Source organism: Manis pentadactyla, chromosome 14 (assembly GCF_030020395.1).
Source record: "Manis pentadactyla isolate mManPen7 chromosome 14, mManPen7.hap1, whole genome shotgun sequence".
Taxonomy (NCBI): domain Eukaryota; kingdom Metazoa; phylum Chordata; class Mammalia; order Pholidota; family Manidae; genus Manis; species Manis pentadactyla.
The window spans coordinates 85,183,420-85,206,571 of NC_080032.1; the positions used below are offsets into that span (position 1 = coordinate 85,183,420).

The following is a 23,152-nucleotide window of genomic DNA, read 5'->3' on the forward strand; positions in this document are numbered from 1 at the left end:
CTCCAGTGCACCCCTTAGTGCTAAGACGGACCAGTTACATGGTCACGTGTTGGGCATGAGCTGAATGGGTGATTGTATGAATTTTTCTTTTCTGTCTCTTTCATACTGTTTTCTGGTGGAAGAAGGGATTTTTAAGGAGGAAAAGTCCAGATGCTCTCCAGATTCCCTCCTAATCCTCATAGTCTGTGATTTGGGGCTTCTGCAATTTTGTTCAAAGTACACACATACTGAAGTCTTCTTCATTCTGATGTAGTCAATTCATTAGACATTTTATTTAGAGGAAATTTCATTTGTAACTATGGTGTGTGTGGGTGTATCTGTATTAACCATTTCCTTTTTCCCTCTAAGAAGTTGCTTCTTCAAAGGGTGGTTAGATTGGTTTTAAAGTGGTCTATCTATTCATGCTGCTTATTTTCCCATTTGACATGTTAATGCCCTCTCTGCATTGTCAGACGACCCTTTGGTTAGTTCCACCAGGTGTAAACATGTGTTTCCAATGAGAGAAATCCAAGGAGGAGCCTCCCATAGTCCAGAAAACCACTAAGAATCTCGGGAAGTCAGCAGCTCTTTGGAACTCTCAGCACAAGAGAGTGTGAAGGCTCAGCTTGGTCCGTCAGCTCCTTGACGGCACGGGTGAGTCTGGGACACACAGAAGAAAGAGAGCTTTGGGTGGAGACCTGCGGTCAGAACTGATACTCAGCCACACAAGGCCTCCCTCCGAGGTGTTCACAGAGAGTACAGTAAGGAGGTTTTCATAAAGAGAGTGCGTGGACCAAGCAGGACATGGGGATCAAGCACAGTCTGTCTTCTTGTGGTCGCAGACCCACTCGATTGAGTAAAATTCAACAGTAACTAACACACTTGCAGGTCACTCCATTTTTACATGTTTTACTCGCATCTTTCTTACAGGAAGTGTTTCTTGGTAAAGAGGTTAGGACTTTAATGAGAGAAGAAATATAAGCAATTACAAAGTATTAAGCTCTTAGTAATTAAACTCGAAGGTTATAAGGTCAAATCCTCAAATGTCATGTCAATTGTACCACAAATATCATAATACACAAATAAGTCAGATATACACAGATACCAATGCAGGCGATATTGTATTTGTCCCATTTTGTATTTAATATTATTCCAAGCCCTCCTAATGCCTTAAAAAACACAGAAACTTCTTGAACATATATCATTCAACTGGAAGAATAAATATACTCCAAACTCTGGAAAAAGAGGTAATTTCTTTCTTTAGTATTTTAAAAATTGGTATCTAATAATTTCATTTTGAACTAGGTTAGTAACCTGTCTTCTTCACTGAGCTCTTAAAATTGAAAAAAATTTCAAGCTCTAAACATAACAAAGACTTAAGTACACATTAAAATTGAAAATGAGAATTTATTTTCTATTATACTTTTCTGGCCAAGGGAACTGAAGGATTTTTCTCCCTTCCATTTTCTTATAACAAACATTGTCAGAATTTTTTTAAAGCAAAATAGAATTGTAGTTGAGAAGAACTAATTCTATATGAATGGTATTAAACACAGCTCTGTTAAAACTAATACAGATGTGCTTCACTAGATGGTGTCAGTTTTTAAACATTAGTGTTTCTCCTATTCTCTCTAGGTGGCCTAGACACATTTTTCTTCAAAAACCTTCATTTTTCTTCTCTTGAGTTTCCTTGACTTATAAAAACTGGCTTGAGGAAGATCACGTGAGATTTAGTGGCTCCATTTTTTTAATGCTGGGCAAAGCTGGGCTAGTCAGTAATATAATCTATTAAAATGAACTGTCTTTTCATTGCCCTGGGCTGGCCTGGCAGTGTGAGCCGTCTTGGTTCCTTTTGTAGCTAAAGACTAGAGTCCATTCTCCCATCAACCTATGCAGTGGCTGAAAGAGTCCAGGAAATACATTACACTGAATGCTACCATTCAGAAGAGATTTGCATTTAATGGCGCTGTTGCAGGTAAAGTATTTCCTTGCGGGAACACCGAGTTTTGTAACCATAGTTGCCTTTCTCTGTGGAAAAGATTTTTAAATTTGCTACAGTCACTTTCTCTTTCTTGCAGTTATGTGTGCTCTGCGGTCTAAATTTCTTAGGTTCATTTAACATCAGAAAAAAAAATTCAAAAGGATAAAAACAAGCATAAAGTAAACAAACATACGTTCACCATTAAGTTTTCCCTTGGATAGCTCTGCAAATATTTCTCGTGGTTTCCATTCTGTTTTAACCCTGCAGAACAATATCCTCGTCGCTCAATGGTGAAGCAATGTGCCTGTGAGTGACCAAACACGGAAGCCAGAAAAGGAATATAACTGTAAATCAAATGTTTAAAACCCCAGTACTGCAACAGCTTCTTTCCTTATTTATGCTGTTCATGTCCATTGCACAGGAATTCACATTTCGGTTCCAGGAAGCCCTGCACTGGTGGCTCTGATAGGAAGACCGCTATTTGTAGAGAATAAAATTGAGTCTGTTGTTAGGATCTACTGGTGGCAAACTTGCAAAGTCTTCTGGACGATTAGTAAAAATTATATTCTGATTATTTGTTTTCCGGATTCTGGGGACCAGGAAATTAGAAAAGGATAGAAACCGGGCATGATTTTTTGGAGTTTTTTGGGCTGGAAAGTAGAAAAATACGTGTTTTTCCTTTGGGGCGTTTTTGTGACGGATACCGGTGAGGTGGGTGGATGTCTCCGGGGGGCCTTCCCCGCCTGCCTCAGTCTTTCAGGGAGTGGTAAGCTTTGGCCGTCCTGCTGTTGACAAAATCTGTCTTCTTGAACTGAGCCTTTGAAATAAGCAAACAGATATGAGAAACGCCACCACGCTGTCACACGAGAAAATGCAGGTTTTGGTGATTTCCCACCGAGGCAGGAGCCATGGGCCGTTACCACCTGGCTGCCAACTACAACCCATGCCTCTTGGCTGGCTGCGCTCTTACCTTCTTGTAGGCGTTGTGGAGCTCCGTGTGCGTCCACAGAGAATACAGGAGGACGGAAGCAGCTTTACTTGCTTTGCTGGAGGCATAGCTGGAAAGAAGAAAAAGATACTCTGAGGCCAGTGAGCACGCGGGGGGCTCCGAGACGCCGCCTTTGGACATTAAGCACATTTTGAACTGCTGTTGCTTAGTAGCTATGCGTTAGGTCAGGGCACTCACCCATGCAAGACGAGAGACTTAGACGGTGAGCTTTGAAGGCCTTGTTTTTGTGTGTTTTAAATTATTTAAAAAATTTTTTTTACGCCACTAGCACAGTGCTAACAAATAAATAGTGTAGCAAGCATGTTCCTGATATTGCTAAGGAATATATCCTTAGACTTTCATAAATCCTTGAATTTATTTATAGAATACAGCTTACATTTGTATATTTTTACTGTATATTTATAGGATATAAATTATTTACATAATAATAATGTGTATTTATGGAATATAAACACAGGAAAATATGACTGAAAAATATATATACCTCTTAGATTTAGTGACTATGAATGTAGGAGTAATTTATTCAGGTTCATGAAATAAATTCTTGTTGGAGCATTTGTTAAAACAGTTTCAAAATTTCTTCATTTTTGTTTAGAGCAAAAGGAAAATGTGTTTCTGGTATAAATCCAGGTCACCACCACTGAATTTAACACCATGCTTATTTGTTTATTTATTTTGATGTTCTGCTTTTAAATTTATCCTAAGCCTCCTGTTTCTAAGGATCTGTCTGTCTTAGATCTTTTTCTTCCATCATCTGGATGAGCATATAGCTGAATTTTTTCTTTCCACAAAGAAACAAAGATTTTATTTTCGTATACAGGAGTTTATAAACAGACAAGCAAGAACAGAGAATGCAAAGCTGTGTGGAGAAGCACACTCCGGCTTCATTCATCAACCTAAAAGGCCCTCCCTTGAACATCAGCCTTGCATGAAGGGTAAGTCAAACCAGCACCTTACAGACCTTTTTAGAATCTCATGGACTCTTTGGAATCACTTGCTAATAACCGAACTACTAATAAATCCATGGAAGCTAGGGGTCTCTATTTGGAAAGCCTTCTTGAATTGCAAGGGTTTTATATCCATAAAGTTCATTTATGAGTTGGTTGTTTGGCACTTGGAAATCTTTTACTCAAAGATAAAATGCTGTAAATGGCAGCTGGTTCCCAGGCTAGCCGATACATGACAGGTCAACTACAGAACACTCTAGCAAGGCAGGAGGGCAGGCCACAACTAGCAGACTTTATCTTAGGACAGGAGACGTGAGGACTGGCTCACAAACGGAAACTCAGGGCAAAAGGGAAGTGACAGGTAATATGTCGCCACATGTTGCCAAACTACAAGAAGTTTCCAAAAGTGAAGGCTTACTCCCATGTGCTTACGTCTGAATATTCAGAGTTAAAATCATACGGTTTTATGGAGACTGACTTAGAAGTTTGGAGGACTACTCAGAATAGTCATTTTTGTTTTAGAGCAGTTATTCATTCTTTCTACAAGGATTGAGCAACCACTGCCCACCAGGCTCTGGGGACTTCTCTTGGGGAGCTAACGTCCTAACCAGGGCTCCTTCCGATCATGTGACCCGGAATGTGGTCCTCTTCCCTGTGGGGTTTGCCAGAAAGGGGTGCAGAGCACAAGGGGCCTACCCTGGGTGGGCTGCAGGGAGGGGACGGGTGTGCACGCCAGGATCCCACAGATCCCTATGCTTCCCCCTCTGTGGCCAAGCACACATTTGCCCACTACATGTAAAGTCCATTCCTTTTTGGTTATTTACAAATACAGCTTGTATTTAACAAGTCAAACAATTAAGAATCGTATAAAGAGAAAAAGAGAATAATCTTCATGCCCCCTTCGGATCCCATCACTTTAACAAACAGTAATAATTTGGTTACAGAAGGCTTTCCATTCTTTTCCTTACCTTTTTTTTGAATGGGGAAAATGTAAAGACAGAGAAACAGGGGTGTGGAATGACTTATATGCATTAGACCTCCTGTTCTCAAAAGGAATGAAAGGTAGAAGAGAGATGATAGAGGAAAACGAGAAAGCCAGACTGTCTTGTCATGTGGCTCCCGTTTCCTGCGCTATCACTGCTTTTTCTAAGCTGCTTGGTGGGGGCGGGGGGCCTTGATGTGAGGAGAAGGGCTCTCCCTGTCCGGAGGACCCCTACTCCGGCTGCATTCTGCTGCTCTTAAGTCATAGCCATAGCTCCGGGAAACGATGCATTGGGTTCAATAAAATGCTGATATGCTGCCCACAGAAGCCATGGAGTTCGGCTGTCTATGGATATTTTAGAAGAAAATGGGCAAGAATTTGGCTTGGAGGATTCAGTATTTCACTTGCTTGATCACAAAGACTGAGTTAGATGACCTGGCCATGGAACTCAATGGCTGGACATTCACAAGCAGATTTACACGTGGGAGCGGTGGCGGGGGAAGAGGAGCACGTCAACAGGCAGGTGCTGAAGGACTCACGCGTCGCCTGCGCTGACGGTCATGATCCTCGGCAGGCCCCCTGTGTTGACAAGATCCCTCGCATTCTGGTAGCTGTTTTGGATTATATTGTTCAGCGTGTAACAGGCAGAGGCTGTAGTCTCAATGAGAAGGTCGGTACTCGGGACTGTGTCTGGAATTATGGAAACCAAATCCGGTAGAGTTTCTTTGGCTATGGAAGGAAAGAAAAAGAACACCCGATTAAACAAAATCGTTTCTTAGTCTCAAGATCCTGATACATTTTGGGTAACATTTTAAAAAGAAACAACTTGTAGACAAACAAATATGTAAAGATGTAACTTCTCTGATACTCAAATTTAAAAGAGACTTTAAAAAAGATGATACTCTGTGCTCAGTACCTGGGAACTCTCTTGACAGAAATGACAATGTCAATTTGACAGACATGACAAGAATTTTAAAAAATTTTACAGTTTTTGATTCAGTAATTCCACTTCTGAGAAGTCATCCTCATAAATATAGCACTTCAAAAATGGAAAAAGTTTATACAGAGATATTTATTATAATATATATAAATAAAAGATTATAGAAGTCAAAATATCCCAATAATGGGATGTCATTAACTAAAATACACCTTCAAAGACTATTAGGCATCCCCAAACATATCTATGAAGTATGTATAGAAACAAGAAAATATTTAATATTATATGTGAAAAATCAGTATACTTATTTATATAAAGAATACATAATATTATAACATTAGGAAAGAAAACAGATGTAAGAAACCTAAGAAGAAATTCACTAAAATATAAATAGGATTTGTTTTTCTACCACAGTATTGATGGTGACCTGAAAATATTTTTAAAAATTATCTGCACTGCCCAAAGTTTCTTCACTGCACAAATAATACAAGTATTGAAAAACAAGTATTTTAAATTCATTCACTAGGTTCTTAGTTATAGGGTTTTACTTTGGCTTTTTTAGTAGTAATAAGAGACGTATTGACATTTTATGATTTCATTATAACTTGTCCTATGGTATATATTTTGGGCAATATGAATTTGTACTTGATTTTCTATAATAACTCTTTTCACATTTTTTTCTTCTTTTTCTCTAGCTACTTTGGATACTCCTTAAAAGTCGGAGAGCGCCCCCCTAGTGCTTTTGCAGCTCCTCCCAGCTCGTTAAGAGAGGGCTGTGTGCATCACGGTTGTATGACATGTGCTTCTGCTCAATTTTATTTCTCCTCATTTGAGTTTATGCGGCACCGTGCACTTCGCTTCTCCCTCTGGAACTGGACTGTAATCAGCTCAGTGCCTGTCTGGATTCCCAAGGGGCCTCTGGATTCCTTGAGGCCAATTATCACACTTATTTCTGGACTTCCAGCGTCGATCGCTTTACTGAAAACAGAAAGGTTCTCAATAAGCAGAACTGAACGATATGGCATTGTTCGGTGAGACGTGGACCTGACGGAAGGAAAGACACACCTGCTCAAGGGCCTGAACACTTCTTTTAAACTGTTGTTTAAGCGTCGTAGCGTAGCGTTAAGAGCTCCGAGCTCAGCTTCTGAAGCCACACTGCTTTCGCTTCAGTCCTGTTCCACCACCACTTGGTGGCCACTGATCTGGGCAAGCTACTTAACTTCTCTGTGCTGCATTTTCCTAATCTGTAAAACGGCGTAATGATAGTCTCCATTTCACAGGGTTGTTTTGAGGAAGTAAATGAGTTAATACAGGTTAACTTTTCACAGTACCTGCACCCAGCAGGCTCTCAGTAGTTACGAGTTAATACCAGAAGGCTTCCTCCTTTTAGCAAATTAAACCACAGAATTAAAGGCCTGAAAACAGGAATTTCCCTTCCACTGGGTTTAGGTCAACAACATGGAAATAAGTCTGAGACAATCCCTCTGCATGGGGGTGGCGGTGGGGGACAGAAATGGCTGCTGAGACCGAGGGTGCCCTCGCTGTGAGCCTTTCCTGACGGGAGAGTGCCCCACCTCCCTCCTCACAACCAACAAGGACGTCCGCTTCTGCAGAGCAACGCTGAGGTTGGAACTTGGGTCGTGTCTGGAGGAAAAGTGAGAATTGGAGAAGTAACAGTCCTTAATATTTTATACCATGTTGTTTTCCTAGAAAGGTAGTACAACCACCTTTATCCCGACAGAGCCGCAGTGTGTCAGGGAGGCCTCTCTTGCCCTGGCTCTCACTTTTTCCTCTCTCCCTCCTTCTCCATGCATGTATTTATGCACATCTACCCTTACACTATGTACCTGGGCTGATAAATACATTCACTGGAGGACAAGTAAAATTGGACCTTTAATAGTAAAATATGAAACTGAAGGCCTTCTCGTGTTATTGTGGGGTTACAGCTCAATGCCACATTGTGGAGGGAGATTTTATTTAATGCTTAAACTCAATGCCTTAAAAAGCCAAGACATTAGTTGGATGTCTGCAAACACCTGTAACAATGAATAAATGTGAACTGATACTCTACAGATGCATCCAGATACTTCCTGGTGCTGCAAAGACATCATGTTACCTGACTCTTGGGAAAACACTGTTATGGAGTGACGATCAATGTCACTCTGTTTAGAGCAGTCGTATGGCCAGCCAAGGCGACAGGGTGGCAAAGTAGGATGCAGACCCACACCTTCTGCAGGAGATCAATGATCCTGTCACCGTCCTAACTGCCTGTCTTCAAATTTTTAAGAAAACACAAATTTCAAGTTTATTTCTGCAAATCTAAGCAAAATGTGAGGCCTTCATTCCCGGCCAGCACACGGAAAGACTTACCTGGACTGGAAGCGGCCCATGAAAAACACGAAGCGTGTATTTCAAACAACTAATTTTAATTTATTCTTTGACATTAATACTTTCAATACTAATCAAGATGAGTCCTTTTACTCAAATTATATATTTGACATAAAGCCCCCTGGGAATTGAAAGGCTGCACTTATTTTGCTGGAGCCCCTTTTCACTACTGTCCTTACAGTGGGGGGAGGGTTAGCAGCGGAACTGCAGAAATTGGGGCCACAGCTGTAGCGTCCTGACGATTTGAGGACTGCGGAACCCGAGACCCACAGCATTTCTGCCCTGGAGGCACATGCGTAGGTGCAGAGTGGAATTACTGTCCGTGGCAATGCTTTAAAGATGGAGTCAACCTTTCCTTTGGGAAAAGAAAAACTCAAAGGTAATTAATACATCTGATGGAAGTGCAGTGTGAAAGCCCACAAAGGACAGAGGGGAGAACACTTTCCTGATTTTGAGAGTGTCTATGGCAAGATTTCTTCTAGAGCCACTGAAAAGTTTCCAGGCTCGTCCGTGTTTGTAACGGGCACAAAACCACTGTATCACCTAGTGCTGCAGCGGGCTGTCCCTGTTACACTCTTAAAACGTAAGCACAGACTGCAGTATCTCTGCGCTGAGTGTGCCTGTAGAACCCAGAATAACCCAATCCAAGAAAACAAACAAAAACAAACCAGAATTTGTTTATGACTAGTAGAATTTTGTGAAAAACTGAATTTCAAGTTGTCAGAAATGACTAATTTAGGGAGCATGATTAATTTTAGTACTGTCTTCCCATTATCTCATTTTATAGTTTTTGACTTGATTCACATTTACCAGATATTTCTAGGTATAATGCAAATGAATGAAAAAGTATGTTATTTGATAGTGAAACATAGTTATCATCTTTATCAATAATCCAGACTCTCAAAATAAGGAGCAAATATGTTTCATCATATTTATTCTAAAACCATCTATTGCTAAATCCGCTATACACAGTGACTTCTTTTTGTCTTTTTTTGGTATTTATCTGTCCATCCGTTTTGTTCTAGTCCTATATTGGCCAACGTTCTAAAGTATTCACTTTATGTGTGTGTTTTAGAAGAGTGGGGCTTCAGCGGGCCATGCAGAAAACGTTATGGAAGGAACACAGCTACATGGATAAAAGACTCCGCTGGGGGGCATAGCTGAGGGCTGGAAAATATCATTAATTATTCTTATTAAGAAATGATTAGTTACTAGGATGGTCTAAAATTTCTCTTCTGCAGTATTTAAAACAAAATGCTGGCAGGATGCTAGGAAAAATTGTATTTGAGACCCCCAGAAAAAGCCTGCCCTCTCTGGGTACACAAAGTCAGGCCCATTTAGCACATTTTGATCTTCTTCACATTTCAGTTCATCATTGTAAAAAGAATGTGAAGAGGACAACGTTTTATTCCAAATGCATTTTCAATATATGCACATAACATCTGGACACTTTATACTGACTCACCAATTTCGTTCTGCAGAGAAAGGTTCCGAGACAAATTTCTCAGCAGGGAGACCGCGGTCTTTTTCACACTCGGATCACCGATAAGTAACATCTTCCGGGTGTGCTGAAGGCCGTTTTCCTTCTGCACAACCGTTTGAGCTACTGACGTCGGCATCTGTTGGGGGAGACGTGTTCCATGAGTCCTATCCTATTTGACTTCAAGGTAATACTAACTTTTTATAGGTTACAAAAGATTAAGCAAGATGTTTTAAAAACCAGAAGAGCTCTGATCAAAACCAGTTTAAATATATTTTCTTTAAATTCTTACTAGGTCTTCAGTTTAATCAGTGGATAAGAACAGTTCATTCAGTATTTTTAAATCCAGTATTGGATTTGGGTAGATACTATGTTTTTGTATCTATCTATAAATAAAATGGGCCTGTCTCTTCCTTTCCTTTCCCTTTATCACATTCTGCTCTTCATTTACATTTTCAGTGCATCTCTGTGAAAATATGATAAGGACAATGTGTTAGAATCAAAGCTTTCGAATCATAGTTACACTGATGTCATAAAATGGGTTAGGTATTGTTTTCCCCTCTTTTATTTCTTGAACTCTTCGTATGATACAAGAATAATCTCAGCTTTGTGGGTCTGGTAGAATTTAGCTGTAATGCCAGCTGAATTGAGAAAAATTTTAAAGAGGTGTTATTATTTCAACGTGTCTGCTGGTTGTTGGCTTATTCATCTTTTCTGTTTCTTCTTGTTTTAAGTTGTGGTGTCTTACATGTTTTAATAAATATGTTTGTTTCTAAGAAGCCAGTTGATTCTGAAAGAGATATTGGGCTTTTAAAGAAAGGAATGTATAGCTAGTTAGATGCTCTGTAATTCTATGCTCTGTATCAAAGTCTGCATGTACAAGATGCGGCTTCAGGGAGAGGTCCGCAAGAGGCAGATCTTACCTGGCATTGGGCTGGTCACCTAGTCTTGGGGGGTTTGAGTGCTGGCCAGGTACTCCCAGAATCAACAAACCTCCTCCGTACAGGGGGCCTTTGCTTGTATCTGCAACTTGATAGATTTCTATTGGAAGCTAACTGGAGGCTGTGTGCCAGAAACATCTGTAATTGTTGACCTTTCTTCAGGGTGTCGATGCTTTCTCTCTATTTTATCCAGGTACTGCTTGTTTCCCCTCTCCTTCTGCAGACTGTTCTCCCTCTTATTTTCCACTGTGCCTTTTAGAAAAGGGGTTCTTAATACAGGGCTCAGGGTATGTTTCAGGGAGGGGACAGGAGGTCCTTAAAACTACTTTTCTGTTTATAATAAACTTCTTCAGGGAAACTTTCTCCTTAACTTTTATTAGATACTCCAATTGTCCAGGACTCAAAGTTTAATGGCCTCTATTCAGAATGTTTGCTTAATTGTGAACAAGTTACACTTTATCTTTCACTGATTTCCAGAACATTCCATTGGACTATTTGTCTCCTCTGGAAGAACCCTTCCCCTGTAGCCATCCAAAGGGGAACTATTAATTCTGTGCAACAGCCATGCCTTGGGCATGGATGTAGGTTTATTAGCATTTCTCTGTCTTCCCAGTGGCCCATCTGGATAATTATTCCTTCCTGCTACTCTTCTGAGCAGAAGTCTCCCGGACTGCCGCCCAGTGCTACCACCCCCCTAGCACTTTCTTAGCCATCTCGAGGCCTGTTGGGCCTTTTCTAACGTCCACCGGAGGTTTCAGAGCCTTCTCCACCTCATACCATGGGAGATGACTACATCAATTACCTCACAGTTCCTGGACCTCCTAAAAGTCATCGGTCTGTATCTTTTCTGTATGTTAGCCATTTACCTCCTTGGTTACATAGAACCTGTATTCACCTGGGAAAACCTTGACTTTGGAAACACAAAGTCCAGTGTTAGACTCCGACCACAGCTTCTGTTCTCCTTGCTCTCTGCCTCATTCCTGCCTTATTTCTTCCTTAGCCTCATCAAGAACTCCAGGTCCTTTATCTCGTCCCTTACTCCCCACACTTCAAGTTATCCATGCTCAAGTTATCCAAGCTAAATAAGCTTGCTTTCTTATTTAGACAGGGGTACATGAACCATCGTATCAAATGCTATCTTTCTGATATCCTTAAATCTCTTATCATTCTAGCTTTTTTTCTACCCACCCATTAAAGCTGCAAAATCGATTTTATTCTTGGCCAGCAACTATTGCTAGAGTAAATCGTGCATTTTTAAATTCTGCAAATTTATGGTCTCCCTTGTCTATGAGGAAAAATTGTTGCCAGTCAACTTGCTGTTTCTTAAATGCCAGTGGGGATTTCAAAGCCTTACACCAGAATGATCCTTCTAAAACTTATATGTTCCACCTCAGGTTTAAATCCTATATGACGCCCTCCCCCCTACCTATGGCCTTCAGAATGATGTTTAAATGACTTAGTATGACACATAGAGTCCTCTGCAGCCTGGCATCTTCATTCCTCTGGCCTTACCATTGCCTCCTAATTCTCTAAGTTACAACTACACTAAACTGTATATCTCTCCTATTAGAATGCAAGCTCCTTGAAAGGAAGCCATGTATCTTACCCATCTTTTTTTTCTCCCCCTCAATGCCTTGAATAGTGGCTAGAACATGATAGGTCCTACATAAATGTTTATTGAACTGAATTGTATGAATAATATGCTATCAAATTTTCCAGATGATTTACCATCATCTCAGAAGGTGCTTGATAACAAGATAAGGACCAGTATGGATTAAAACGTCACAAGGTATTTCTTAAAAGCTTTTTAAAACATAAAATGCCTTTAAAATTAAAATCTTGATTTATATGTGTATCATCACCCTATACCACTTAATGATATAGTCTAATACATACTAAAAGGCTGTGATGTTAGTATGTAAAAATCATCATTGGAAGCATGTGAGTCTGGATGGGGTCTGGATCCTCAAACGATGTTTGTTCAGCGAGGGGTAAGCACAGTAGAGTCTTATTAATTCTGATTTATTGAGGGAAATGAGAACTGAAGCAAGATGGTCTTTAGAATTTACTCAATAAGGAAAATAAACAATCAGATTTATTAAATAGAGATTTTATATTCCTGCATTAGAGACTGTGTGAGACTGACTGTTGATGAGTGGGCCAAGTGTTTGCAAATAGCCCTTTTAGTTCATATTGTCCTGATTACTTAAGGAGGTTAAGCACCTTTTCAAGTGCTTGTTGGCCATTTCTAGGCTATCTCTTGTGAGATGCCTGTTCAAGTCTCTTGTCCATTTTTCTATTTATTTGTCTTTTTTTACTGTTATCCTGATTAATTTTTTAATTTTTTCTAGACACCAACTTTCGTTACTTACATGTGTTGCAAAAATCTTTTCCTACTCTGCGGTTTGCCTTTTTACCGTCTTAACTGAAGTTTTTTGAAAGCAAAACAGTGTAAGTTATTAATTTTAATGTAGTTAGTTTATAAAATATTTAGTTATGGTTGGTGCTTTTTGGATCCTCTTTTAAGAAATTTTTCTCTGTTCTAGGTCATGAAGATATTTTTTTCTGTTATCACTTAGAATCTTTATTGTTTGATCTTTCACTTTAAATCTCATTGCTGTTGGAACGGAGTTTTGGGTAAGGTTTGAAGTAAGGGATGTGTTTTCCCCCACCCCCCCCAACAAATATTAAATTAAGGGACTTTCAATAGTTTTAGGAACTTGGAAACTTTATTTCAGTTACTTTTAACCTTATGTGATTAATCTATGTTTATTGAGGTATAACTGGCATATAACTTTGTATTAGTTCCAGGTATACTACAAGTAGTTTGATACATGTATATATTGTGGAATGATTACCACAATAAATTCAACTAACATCTATCATCACACACTGTTACAATTATTTTTCTTCTTGTACTTAGAATGACTATTATATCTGAAAAAAGTTTATATTAACATAGTTGTACTGCCTAGAAATTACTGTCAGAATTTTATATGTAAAGTATATAATCTTTTAGAGAGCTGTTCATCTCAGTTTAGGTTCTTTGCCATGTAAGGCACATGGCCTTCGATTGCTCAGTGCTATTTCAATTATGAACACAAAGTTAGTGGACTGGATATTTTCTTGAACTATACTTAATGGTCTGGTTTCATGTTTTTCTATTCAGTGATTTCTTTTAGAAATTTCAAAACCAAGTATTTTTTATCGCACCATCTAAGCATAACAAAAGTAGGAAAAGTAATAATTGGGGTAGACCTGAAAGTCAAAATTTGAATAAAAGGCATCTCATAGCTTGAAAGAAGAAAGGGTCCTCATATCATTGTCCCATGAATCTAATGATATTCTCCTATAAATGTCCAGTCAAGTTCAACTCTTAACAATCTTGACTATAGATTAATATCAGTTTAGCATAAGCTTCCTTTCAGGGGACTGGACTGGTCTGAGGTTAGGTATGATTTCAAATGCCTTGATACAATTTGGACTCCATTGCTTGAATCCCTAGTACCTTAGGGGATCTCCTAGTACCTTAGGTTTATGTTTGTTTGTTTGTTTCCCAGCTGGACTATTAGTACAGAAAGGCGTTATGTCTTACTCATCACTTTTGTACTTAGTACTAGGCTAGTGCCTGTTATGTAGCAGGCTCTCAAAAATGTTTGTTTAATAAATGAATGAAGGAACTTAGGATCTAGGTATAGACCCTGCACATTCAGAGGTTAAGAGGCACAAACATTCCTGTATCCTCAGGAAAATAGAAACATGTCTGGACTGTTGATTCCATGAGAGAGCTTGGAATGGAAGAGGCTATAATCCAAACTGAAAGGGTCAGTTTCTACTGCTCCATACTCAGAGCACAGTGAGCTTAAACACACACACACACACACACACACACACACAGACAATTTAATTTCTGACGTTTTCTTTTAAGTTGGCTGATACTTAAGAAGAGGGCTTCTATAGTTTGGGAAAGAGAAAGAGTGTTGGGAAACCGAGCCTGGGTAAACGGGGTGGCAAGACAGCTGACTGGTGCTCCTGTGTCACTCAGGGCTCCTGCTGGTTCCTAGGTTCTTGCCTTTATGTGCAAGTGCATTTTGTAGAAAATTTAGGAAATTAGAATTTGGTCATATTTTTAACCAGAGTGCTAAGAGATAAGAGAAATATAGTTTTAGTATTTCATTCTTTTATTCAAAACAGAGCAAGCTTCTGTGTAAACACAAAGAATGAATAAGATTTCTCAAGTAAAGAATAACATTTTTGTTATCTACAGGAGTGCTTTTCTCTATGAAGATAAGGTAATTGGAGACCGGCCCTACAATGAACTATTTTGGGGGATTTTATTCTAATCACTGTATGATCAAGGCAAAGTATATAAGCATAGTTCAAGCAATTAAATATTTATAGAAGCCTAACTATATATCAAGGTATAAAATAAACGGGGAAGGAAATATGCTTTTACTGTTTTATGTATTTTGGCTTTGCTGGCATAAAGTAAGTACATCTGGAAAGAGAAGAAGCTCTTTACTTTGTAGCTGAATTTCTGGGACACAAGAGCTCGGATGTCCCTTCCACCTGCACACTGCAGTGCACGCCTGCTGCTTCTGCCTGGCCAGCATTCGTTCTTCCTTTTGGTGATAACACTCTGACTCTCCGTTAGGGGGACCCTCCTTTACCATTTCAGTCCACGTGGTACAAGAGGCCGTGACCCTCGCCCACTCACACCCGTGCCCCTGAAATCCACATATGGGCACATCACCCAGATGTGGCCAGTCAGAATAGCACAGGCTCCCAGCCATGGGTCCTGGTTCAGAAATGGGCGAGTGAGACACATTCCCTGAGTTCTTAATGGACCTACTGGGAAAACAGTAGTTTTCTTGCGAGGGGATTGGGCTGGGTAAAATGTAAGCCTAAAGTCACGGGTGGCCATCTTTGCTACAATATGAGACTGAGAAGAGCCTTTGAGAATGAAACTAGCAGAGGAAAACACAGCCCCGAGAGAGTCATCTTACAACTGTGGGGCACCTACATTTCACCATGACAGGAGGAAGACTCACCCTGGACTTTTAAGTTATATGAGCCAGGAAATTCCTCTTCTCTGCCTACGTCAATCTAGGGGGGATCCTGAGACCTGTAACTGAAAGAGCTCCGACTAATACAAATGCCTACGAGTCCTTCATGTGCAGTGTGACGTGGCTCTGCAGAGGCGGAGTCTGAAAGGCCTGGAAAGCGGCACCCCTCCTGGCGATTCCTGAGAACCGTCTTGACTCAAGCGAGAAGGCTTCTGCTCCTACCTAACTCACTGTCTCTTCAAGCCTAACGCAGGTATGTCTACAGCGTCATCATTTTAAGAAGTAGAAAGGCAGGCACGATACTCACTGGCCCGCTTCCCGCTGTGAGATTCTGGAGAGCCCCCAGAGATGCTTCCTGAGTGTAGTTTCGGACACTCTTGGCGATCAAGGACAAATACATCCGTATCACGATGGAGTGCCACAGCCACTCCACACCCTTGGGGTTGCTCTTCTCCTCGGGCATCGGCATGTCCTGGTATTGCTGACCATGCAAACACACAACAAAACCCAGAATTAACCCCTTCGAGTGATTTCTACAGTTCCTCACCCCAACCAAGAGACCAGAAATACTGACTAGAGAGACCAATTATCTGTGTAATTAAAGCAACTTGAAATGGAAATGAAAAGGCAAATAAGTATGATTCTCAGTTATTTAACTTTTAGTCCATGATGACTCTTTGGCCCTAACGACACTTCCTAATTCCCAACGTTTACATTACACACCGAGAGAGAAATCAGAGAATTAAGCATAGGCTTTTCCAAAATAGTGTTTAGGCTGCTGGTAAGCTAGAACTAAATCAGTCACAACCACTCTGAAGATAAGAAAAACAGGCCTCTTCCCTCAGAGCCTCGTGGAGCTGTCTGGGACAGCACTGGGCTTCTAAATTTACCAGCTCTTGTCTAAGTTCACAGATACGCACCATGGTACTCGCAGGAGTGGGAGAGGTCACATTCTTTCAGTTTTCATGAAATGCCAGTAGGGATGTTTATCCCTTCTTACGGGTTTGCTTTTGGGGTGTCCAAATTGTCTTTAAAATGTCCAAAGCCAAATATCAGGGCTGCTTTTAATGTTAACACAGTCTGTTTAACCACTGGCTACGTCATACTAGCTGATTTCCTAACCTATGAAGCATAGAGCAGTAAGGCTAATGCCTGATGTTGCAAAGTTGCAGCCAGATTGCCTGGGATTGAATTCCATCCCCTCCACTAATGTGCTGAATTATTCTGGGAAAACTAATTTAACCTTTCTGAACTTCTGTTTCCTCATCAGTAAATGAGGTTATTAATAATACATACCTCCTAAGGTTGATGTAAGAATTAAAAGGATTTAAAATAGTGCCTAACGTATACCAAGTGCTCAGAAATACACACATATATACGCTTATTCTTCCAAAGTCCTCCCAACATACCTCTTTTACTTTCCTGCTTCGACTGCCAAAACACCCAATATTTTTGTGGTTGTCGGTCTGGATATTCCGGTTTTGAATATAGATGCTCTGGGAGTATCTCTCTGGGAGCTCTGCCTCCAGCTGGTAGGAGAGGTTATGGAGAACGCACACACAGTTCTCTGTGGCCTGAGGAAACCAGACGTGAATATCGGTCACCTACCTATAGATACCACTTCGCAGGTGCGGTATCGCAGGACTTAACCGGGCACTTGGTCTCACAAGGTTCACTGGGTGAAGGAGGGTGTGCTTGGGCTCTGGGGTGTCTGGGGGAGCAGACAGGCTGAGGCTGGGTCAGGAATGGTTATGAGCACAATGCTGAGAACTAGAGGCTGGATTTCTTAAAACATCAGAGAGCCTTTCTAGAAGTATCTTAAAGAGTGTGTTCAGAATGATTCTGTATTTTAGATGTATGACTTAGTGGCCACATGGAGTTGGAAAACAGGAGATACTGTTTGCAGGGACTGATTAGGAGGCTATTGGAATAATCAGTATGACAGATGCATAAACCAGAACAGCAGTCATGGCCTTAAGAGAGGAGTGGATAAAGCAAAGGGGTTTCAGAGGAAGGAGGCATGACCGTTGCCCAGCGGATGTGGGGTGTAAGGGAGGAAGGCGGAATGACCCCCGAGATGACTCCCATTTCCATTTTCATTCCTGGATATGAGAGTCATTAAGAGGATTATACAGAGAAGAAGCAAGTCTGGGGACAAGGGGAGAGATTAATTTAGGTTCATTGCTGAACAGCAGCATTTGGCCTCCTTTCAAATATCCACATAAAACTGTTAAATGGGCAGTGGGAAATTGGGGGCTGGAAAGAAGACAGAATAAAAGGGGTAGACAGAGTTTATTATTTCTAAGTAGCCATGGGAAATCTTAAACTTTGCAAATGAATTAATGAGTGAATCAAAACCCCAAAAGCTACTTCAAGAGTACTCTGAAGAGCCTTTAGTAAGGCAAAATAAGAAGTGCAATATGTGAGATGTTTAACTCTCGAATCACCTTGTCGTCTGGCTGGTAATCTGCAATGGTCCCTCTTACATAATGGACCAGTGAGTCGATGAGCCCGTCACATCTTCTCATCACCTTCCTCCCGTCAGGGCCGGCTGAACTCATGTTGCTATCAGCAAAAACAAACACATAACCATCGGACTTAGGCTGTGTATCCAGTAGGCCTTTGTTTTAAAGCTTTACCTGATGGTCCTTTCAAGTATTTGGAAAATGGGCAAATTTGTAAAAGTGTGAAAGACTTGTCCTGGGGTCCATAAACCGTCAATTGCCTAATGGTCATCAAGTCTGAACATAACTTCTAAATATATTTAAATAACATGTCATCATGTCAATGAAAGTCTTCGGTCTATTTTGCTCCAGGTGCCAACATTGTAGTATTATCAACTTAATCTTCACTCCACTTTAGAGAGGGCAGATAGGAGGCAAACGTTTTGCAACTGAAAGAACAAGTGGCACACCTTAGGCATAGCTGGCTGTATACTAGGCGTCCAAGTCCCAGCTTGTTCTGTGTCTTAACTCCAGGTAACTTAATGTCACTTAAATTCTCTGGGTCTCAGTTTCCTCATTTGTAAGGACAAGATGTTATATTATTTGAGGGCTTTATAGATTTCAGTATAAACTACCATGGACAAATTTAAACCAGGTGTTCTGAAGTGTTAAGATTCTATAATTAAAATGGCAGAAATGTCACAAAAATGCAATTTCACAGTGTGTAACACCTAGGTCCAAAGCATGACCTATAAATATCTTTGCACTTAGTCTATTTCTAATTTTGCCTAGCCATGACACCCTTCTATAAACAGTAACTAAATCTACAAGTGGATGTTGCTTCCTAATAGAGAATTGAAGCTTATCAAATACAGCAAATAATGTATTTGGGGATCATGTTTCAAATTCAGATCATGTTTATATTCTAGTATTATTTGGTCCTTTGGATTAAGATTTGGTTACTTTGATCCTTTGGATTAAGTTTTTCTTATTAGCATTAACCATTTAAAACTATATTTTTCCAAACATGTTAACACATCTATTAACAAGAATAGCAAAAGAAGAGTGCCTCCAGGTTTTTAGAAATTTGAGAGCAACTCTTACTTCCTTTTTCTAACTTTAATTGCTCAGAACTACTATTCCTATAAAATTTATCAGACCAGTTCCTTTCACTAGTCAATAGAATATTCAAAGTATATTCAAGACTTTTTGTTTATAATGTGTCAGTGTCATTCTGACATCAAAAGAACTAAAATTCTGAGAACTTTCTGGGTCTTACTTTTGTGTTTAAAGTAATATATTGCACTAAGTGATTTCAAAAAGGTCTTCTGTCCCCACAACACTGCCTTCAGGTCATATTGTCAAAGAACAAATGTGCCCAGCATCATGTCAGGAGCTAAAGGAAACAGGGAGGAAGTGCAGCATTGCACCCGGTTCCCAGGAGGGTCACAGCTATAGGTTGAAGTTGATGATACTTGAATATTTTTAACCCATAAAAATGCAATTTCATGACTCAACTTAAAAGTTGAGGAGACAGGACTAATACATGTAAAACTAGGGGCATACTAACAATTTAGTGGTTGCTGCACTGATGCAATGAATTTCTGACTGTAACAAAATCCCTTCTGTGTCTGGGACCTTGGTTCTCACTTGACTCTTGTAATGAAAGATTTCCTCCTTCCTTCATTTTTACTGTACCTGAACAACTTTGACACTTTGTCCACGAAAACCAAGCTAAGGCATGGGCTCATAAGCTGTCAATAAGTTTTTACTATAGTTTTTCCTCAAGAAATGATCATTTGGGACAAGATCCTCTATCTGCTCTCTGGGCCCTTTAAGATCATGGGATCTTAAGAAGCTTACAGAAACTGAAAAAGCATCTTTTCCAGTCTCCTTATTTTACACATGGAGAAACTGGGGTCCACAGAGTTTAAGTTACTTTTCCTGGCAGCAAATTGGTGGTCAAGTCAGGGTGGGAGAGCTGCTCTATATTTGCCCCTGGGGCGGCTCCAGAGCAGAGAAAACCTCATAAACACTTGTTCATTCTGCCATTTGTTTAGCAAATACCGAATGTGCCCTAACTGCAACACAATGTTATCATGCTTCAAAGCTTCCCTTTGACCTTCTCTACCTCTGGCTTGGAGAAATAGCTGTAGTTTTAAGATTGCTTTGACCAATCAAAAGGCTTGTCTTTTCTCACTAACTAAGCCTCCTACATACCTTGCAGATGGATGACTTTGTTTTGTTTAACGTCAGGGTGTTTATCTGGGTGAGAATGGTAATTCAGTTGGGCAGCCCTGCCGGTTCACATGCACGCATGGACTGTTGTCTTGTAGTTTGCTATTATCCAGACTCTATTTGCTTGCAATGGGACTTATCAGGGGCTTCTGGCAGTGGATACCTTTGCTGACAGAGTGTGTGTGGAATCCTACTGCTTCAGTATTTGCGCCTGCATATCAAAAATAGTTCCCACCTCACCCAACTACCCAGAAATACAAATGATAAGGGTGGATTATTTTATAGCACTATACCTATGAATAGAGTAGTCAGGAAGGAATTTGTTATTGTACCACTATGAAAATAACCAATAATTATTAGAAAATGATATAACCATCTTAAAGTATTTTTTCAACAGCTAATACTTAAGTTGGTTGGAATCAGGGAATTAACATGGTTAGTCTTAGGCAGACTTGAACCTTTATAAGGTATCTCCTTAATCCTGAGAAATATTTACTTATGCCTTTTTTCCTATGTGTAGCCCAATCAGTTTAATATAGAAAAATGCCCCCAAACAATAAATGTAACAATGTTAAATATCACTATAACAATATAGTCATCTTACTGAAAAGTAAAAGAATAAGCATCCAAGCACAGTACTCAACAAAACCTGATGCTCAGAGTTACCAGTGAACATACTGGAAATGTTAACTGAGTGGCTATGGTTCAAATTCTATTAAAGGACGGGTTTATTTCTCCCGGTATGACCTAGCCAAAGCCTCAGTAAATACGTAGGGGTCTTCCAGGCAGCTAAAACTGTACACTGTTGTATACTGAAACCTAAAAACAGGGGCCTTGGTGGTGAGGGCCTGGGCCCTCAGGAAAGAGGATAAATCACTCTTGGCAGAAAGGCAGGATTGTTTTGCGGCTCCTCAGAATCGGGGGGACACCAGCCTGAACAGCAGCTTGTGTTTGATATTAAAAATTTTTCTGGTAATATGACTTGTAAGGGGTGGGAAGAAATGAATCTGAATCTCAGTATGCCTTTGAACAGAACTCCACGTATATTTAGGAGGCTTCAGGTGAGTTTCCTCTGAAGGCAGATCAGTGATTCATGCACGATTCGCCCCAGGACCCCTTATCTCACACATTCCTGAGTGTCACAGTGAAAAGGAGAAAAGAAAACAAACACCCTGGGCCTTGGGAAAATTAAAAGGAAGAATGGTATGTCTTTGTTCAGATCAATGACAGTGAGACTAAACCTTAACTTCACATGGTGAACCGAAGAACGGACAGTGTCGACGGACAGAACTCAGCTGCGGCTCAGTGTGTGCACAAGGCATCACAGCAGACATCAGCCACACTGAGGCTTGTCATTTCCACAAAATTCCTGAAATCAGGGAATACCACAATCTCCCTCAGAGTCCTAACCTGTGACTCTCGTTTAAAATCAGAATTACCTGCTGCTAATTGGACGTTCACTGACCCTTCGATGAAAAGCGGTCTGTGCGTGGCCACATGCAGGCCCGCTGTCAGATACACCTAGTTTTCCAGCACTGAAAGGAGATTTGTCACGACACAGGATGTCCGGACTTGGTGATCGGTCAACTGGCCTATGGAAATGATGAGCTGATAGGAAATACTTAAAGTAAAAGGCCGTATTGAGTCACTAGGACACGAGAATGACAGACAAGTAGAGTTGGAGGGAATCTTTTCAAGGCATTTTATCAAGTAATTCTAAGAGGCAGAGATTTTTTTAAAAAAATGGGTCTATTTGTACCAATAATAGGTGCTGTTTCCTACCAGCACGCAGTTTACAAATGCCTTGTACACAAGACCTCCTGCCTACACACCCCGTCTTAAAGGTCCAACTAACCAGCACACTAAGATGGTGATTACCTCAAAAGTTTCAAAAAAAACTGTGGCTGCATTTCAGTGTTCATCAACAATCGCAGGCTTCCCAATACCATGTGTCGTAAACGGCTCGGCAAGACCCCAGGTGTACCAGCCCCAGGAACTGCAGGACCCACGGGCCTGGGTGAGACATCCGCTGATCAGGACGCAGCCTTCTGCCTCCTGTTATTCGAGATTTAGGTCTGGCTTTTGTTTAACTCTCAGCTGATACGTATCAAACAGTTGGACCTTGTCTGTTAACTGAGAGATTAACTGAGAGAAAGCAGCAGAGGCAGCCTGTGGTGGCACCGAACAGAAGGGGAGTCTCATGTGACCTGGCAAAGGAACCGGAACTCTAAGCCAGAAGAAGGGCTCGCCTGTCACTGCCAAGTCCCCATCAGTCCCTGGAGGAATCTGCAGACCGCAGCCCAAGTCAACTGCTCGGTTCGCAAACAGAAGCAACACTGGGAGGCGGAACGAAGCTCGACACCCCACGGGCCTGGCTCCTTCCAGGACAAGGAACATTGACTGAACAAAGACGGATCGGCATCTGTTAGACCCCCAGGAACCAGAAGGTGGAGGAGGAAACAAACTCTCCTGAAAAATCTTGAGTTCTATTTTCCTGCACTGTCAGGTCCTCCAAAAGTTTTCTGAATAGTTGACGCAGCCACGAATGTTCTGGTTGATAGGCGACAATTACTTCCTCTTGATTTAGCAGGCTGTTCAAGGTAGAGTGCCAGATTCCATTGAAAATCAATTACAAACAGCAAACTAATTTTTAAAATATGCCCCAGAGCCACTGGAAGGTGAGCTGGCATGCTTGCCGCCTAAGGCGATGCCTGGAATACCAGCCTAGGATTGAGGAAGGTGCTCAAGACCCAGAGTCGT

General features: G+C 40.7%; 1 protein-coding gene and 1 long non-coding RNA gene across 2 annotated transcripts in view; one reads left to right on the top strand and one right to left on the bottom strand.

Annotated features, from left to right (window-relative positions):
* Window positions 1–9,680, top strand: part of LOC118914521 (uncharacterized) — a 29,383-nt gene extending 19,703 nt beyond the window's left edge. The window contains exons 2-3 of the long non-coding RNA XR_005025636.2: window positions 3,790–3,904; window positions 6,531–9,680. This is a non-coding gene — a long non-coding RNA (uncharacterized LOC118914521). The remainder of the gene's footprint in view (window positions 1–3,789; window positions 3,905–6,530) is intronic.
* PKP2 (plakophilin 2) overlaps window positions 1,099–23,152 on the bottom strand; it is a 75,388-nt gene continuing 53,334 nt past the window's right edge. The window contains exons 7-13 of the mRNA XM_036889527.2: window positions 18,158–18,275; window positions 17,120–17,284; window positions 16,018–16,191; window positions 9,689–9,842; window positions 5,438–5,627; window positions 2,931–3,018; window positions 1,099–2,777 (exon numbers count right to left, since the gene is read on the bottom strand). Of these exons, the coding sequence (XP_036745422.1) occupies window positions 2,709–2,777; window positions 2,931–3,018; window positions 5,438–5,627; window positions 9,689–9,842; window positions 16,018–16,191; window positions 17,120–17,284; window positions 18,158–18,275 (958 nt within the window). The 3' untranslated portion in view covers window positions 1,099–2,708. The remainder of the gene's footprint in view (window positions 2,778–2,930; window positions 3,019–5,437; window positions 5,628–9,688; window positions 9,843–16,017; window positions 16,192–17,119; window positions 17,285–18,157; window positions 18,276–23,152) is intronic.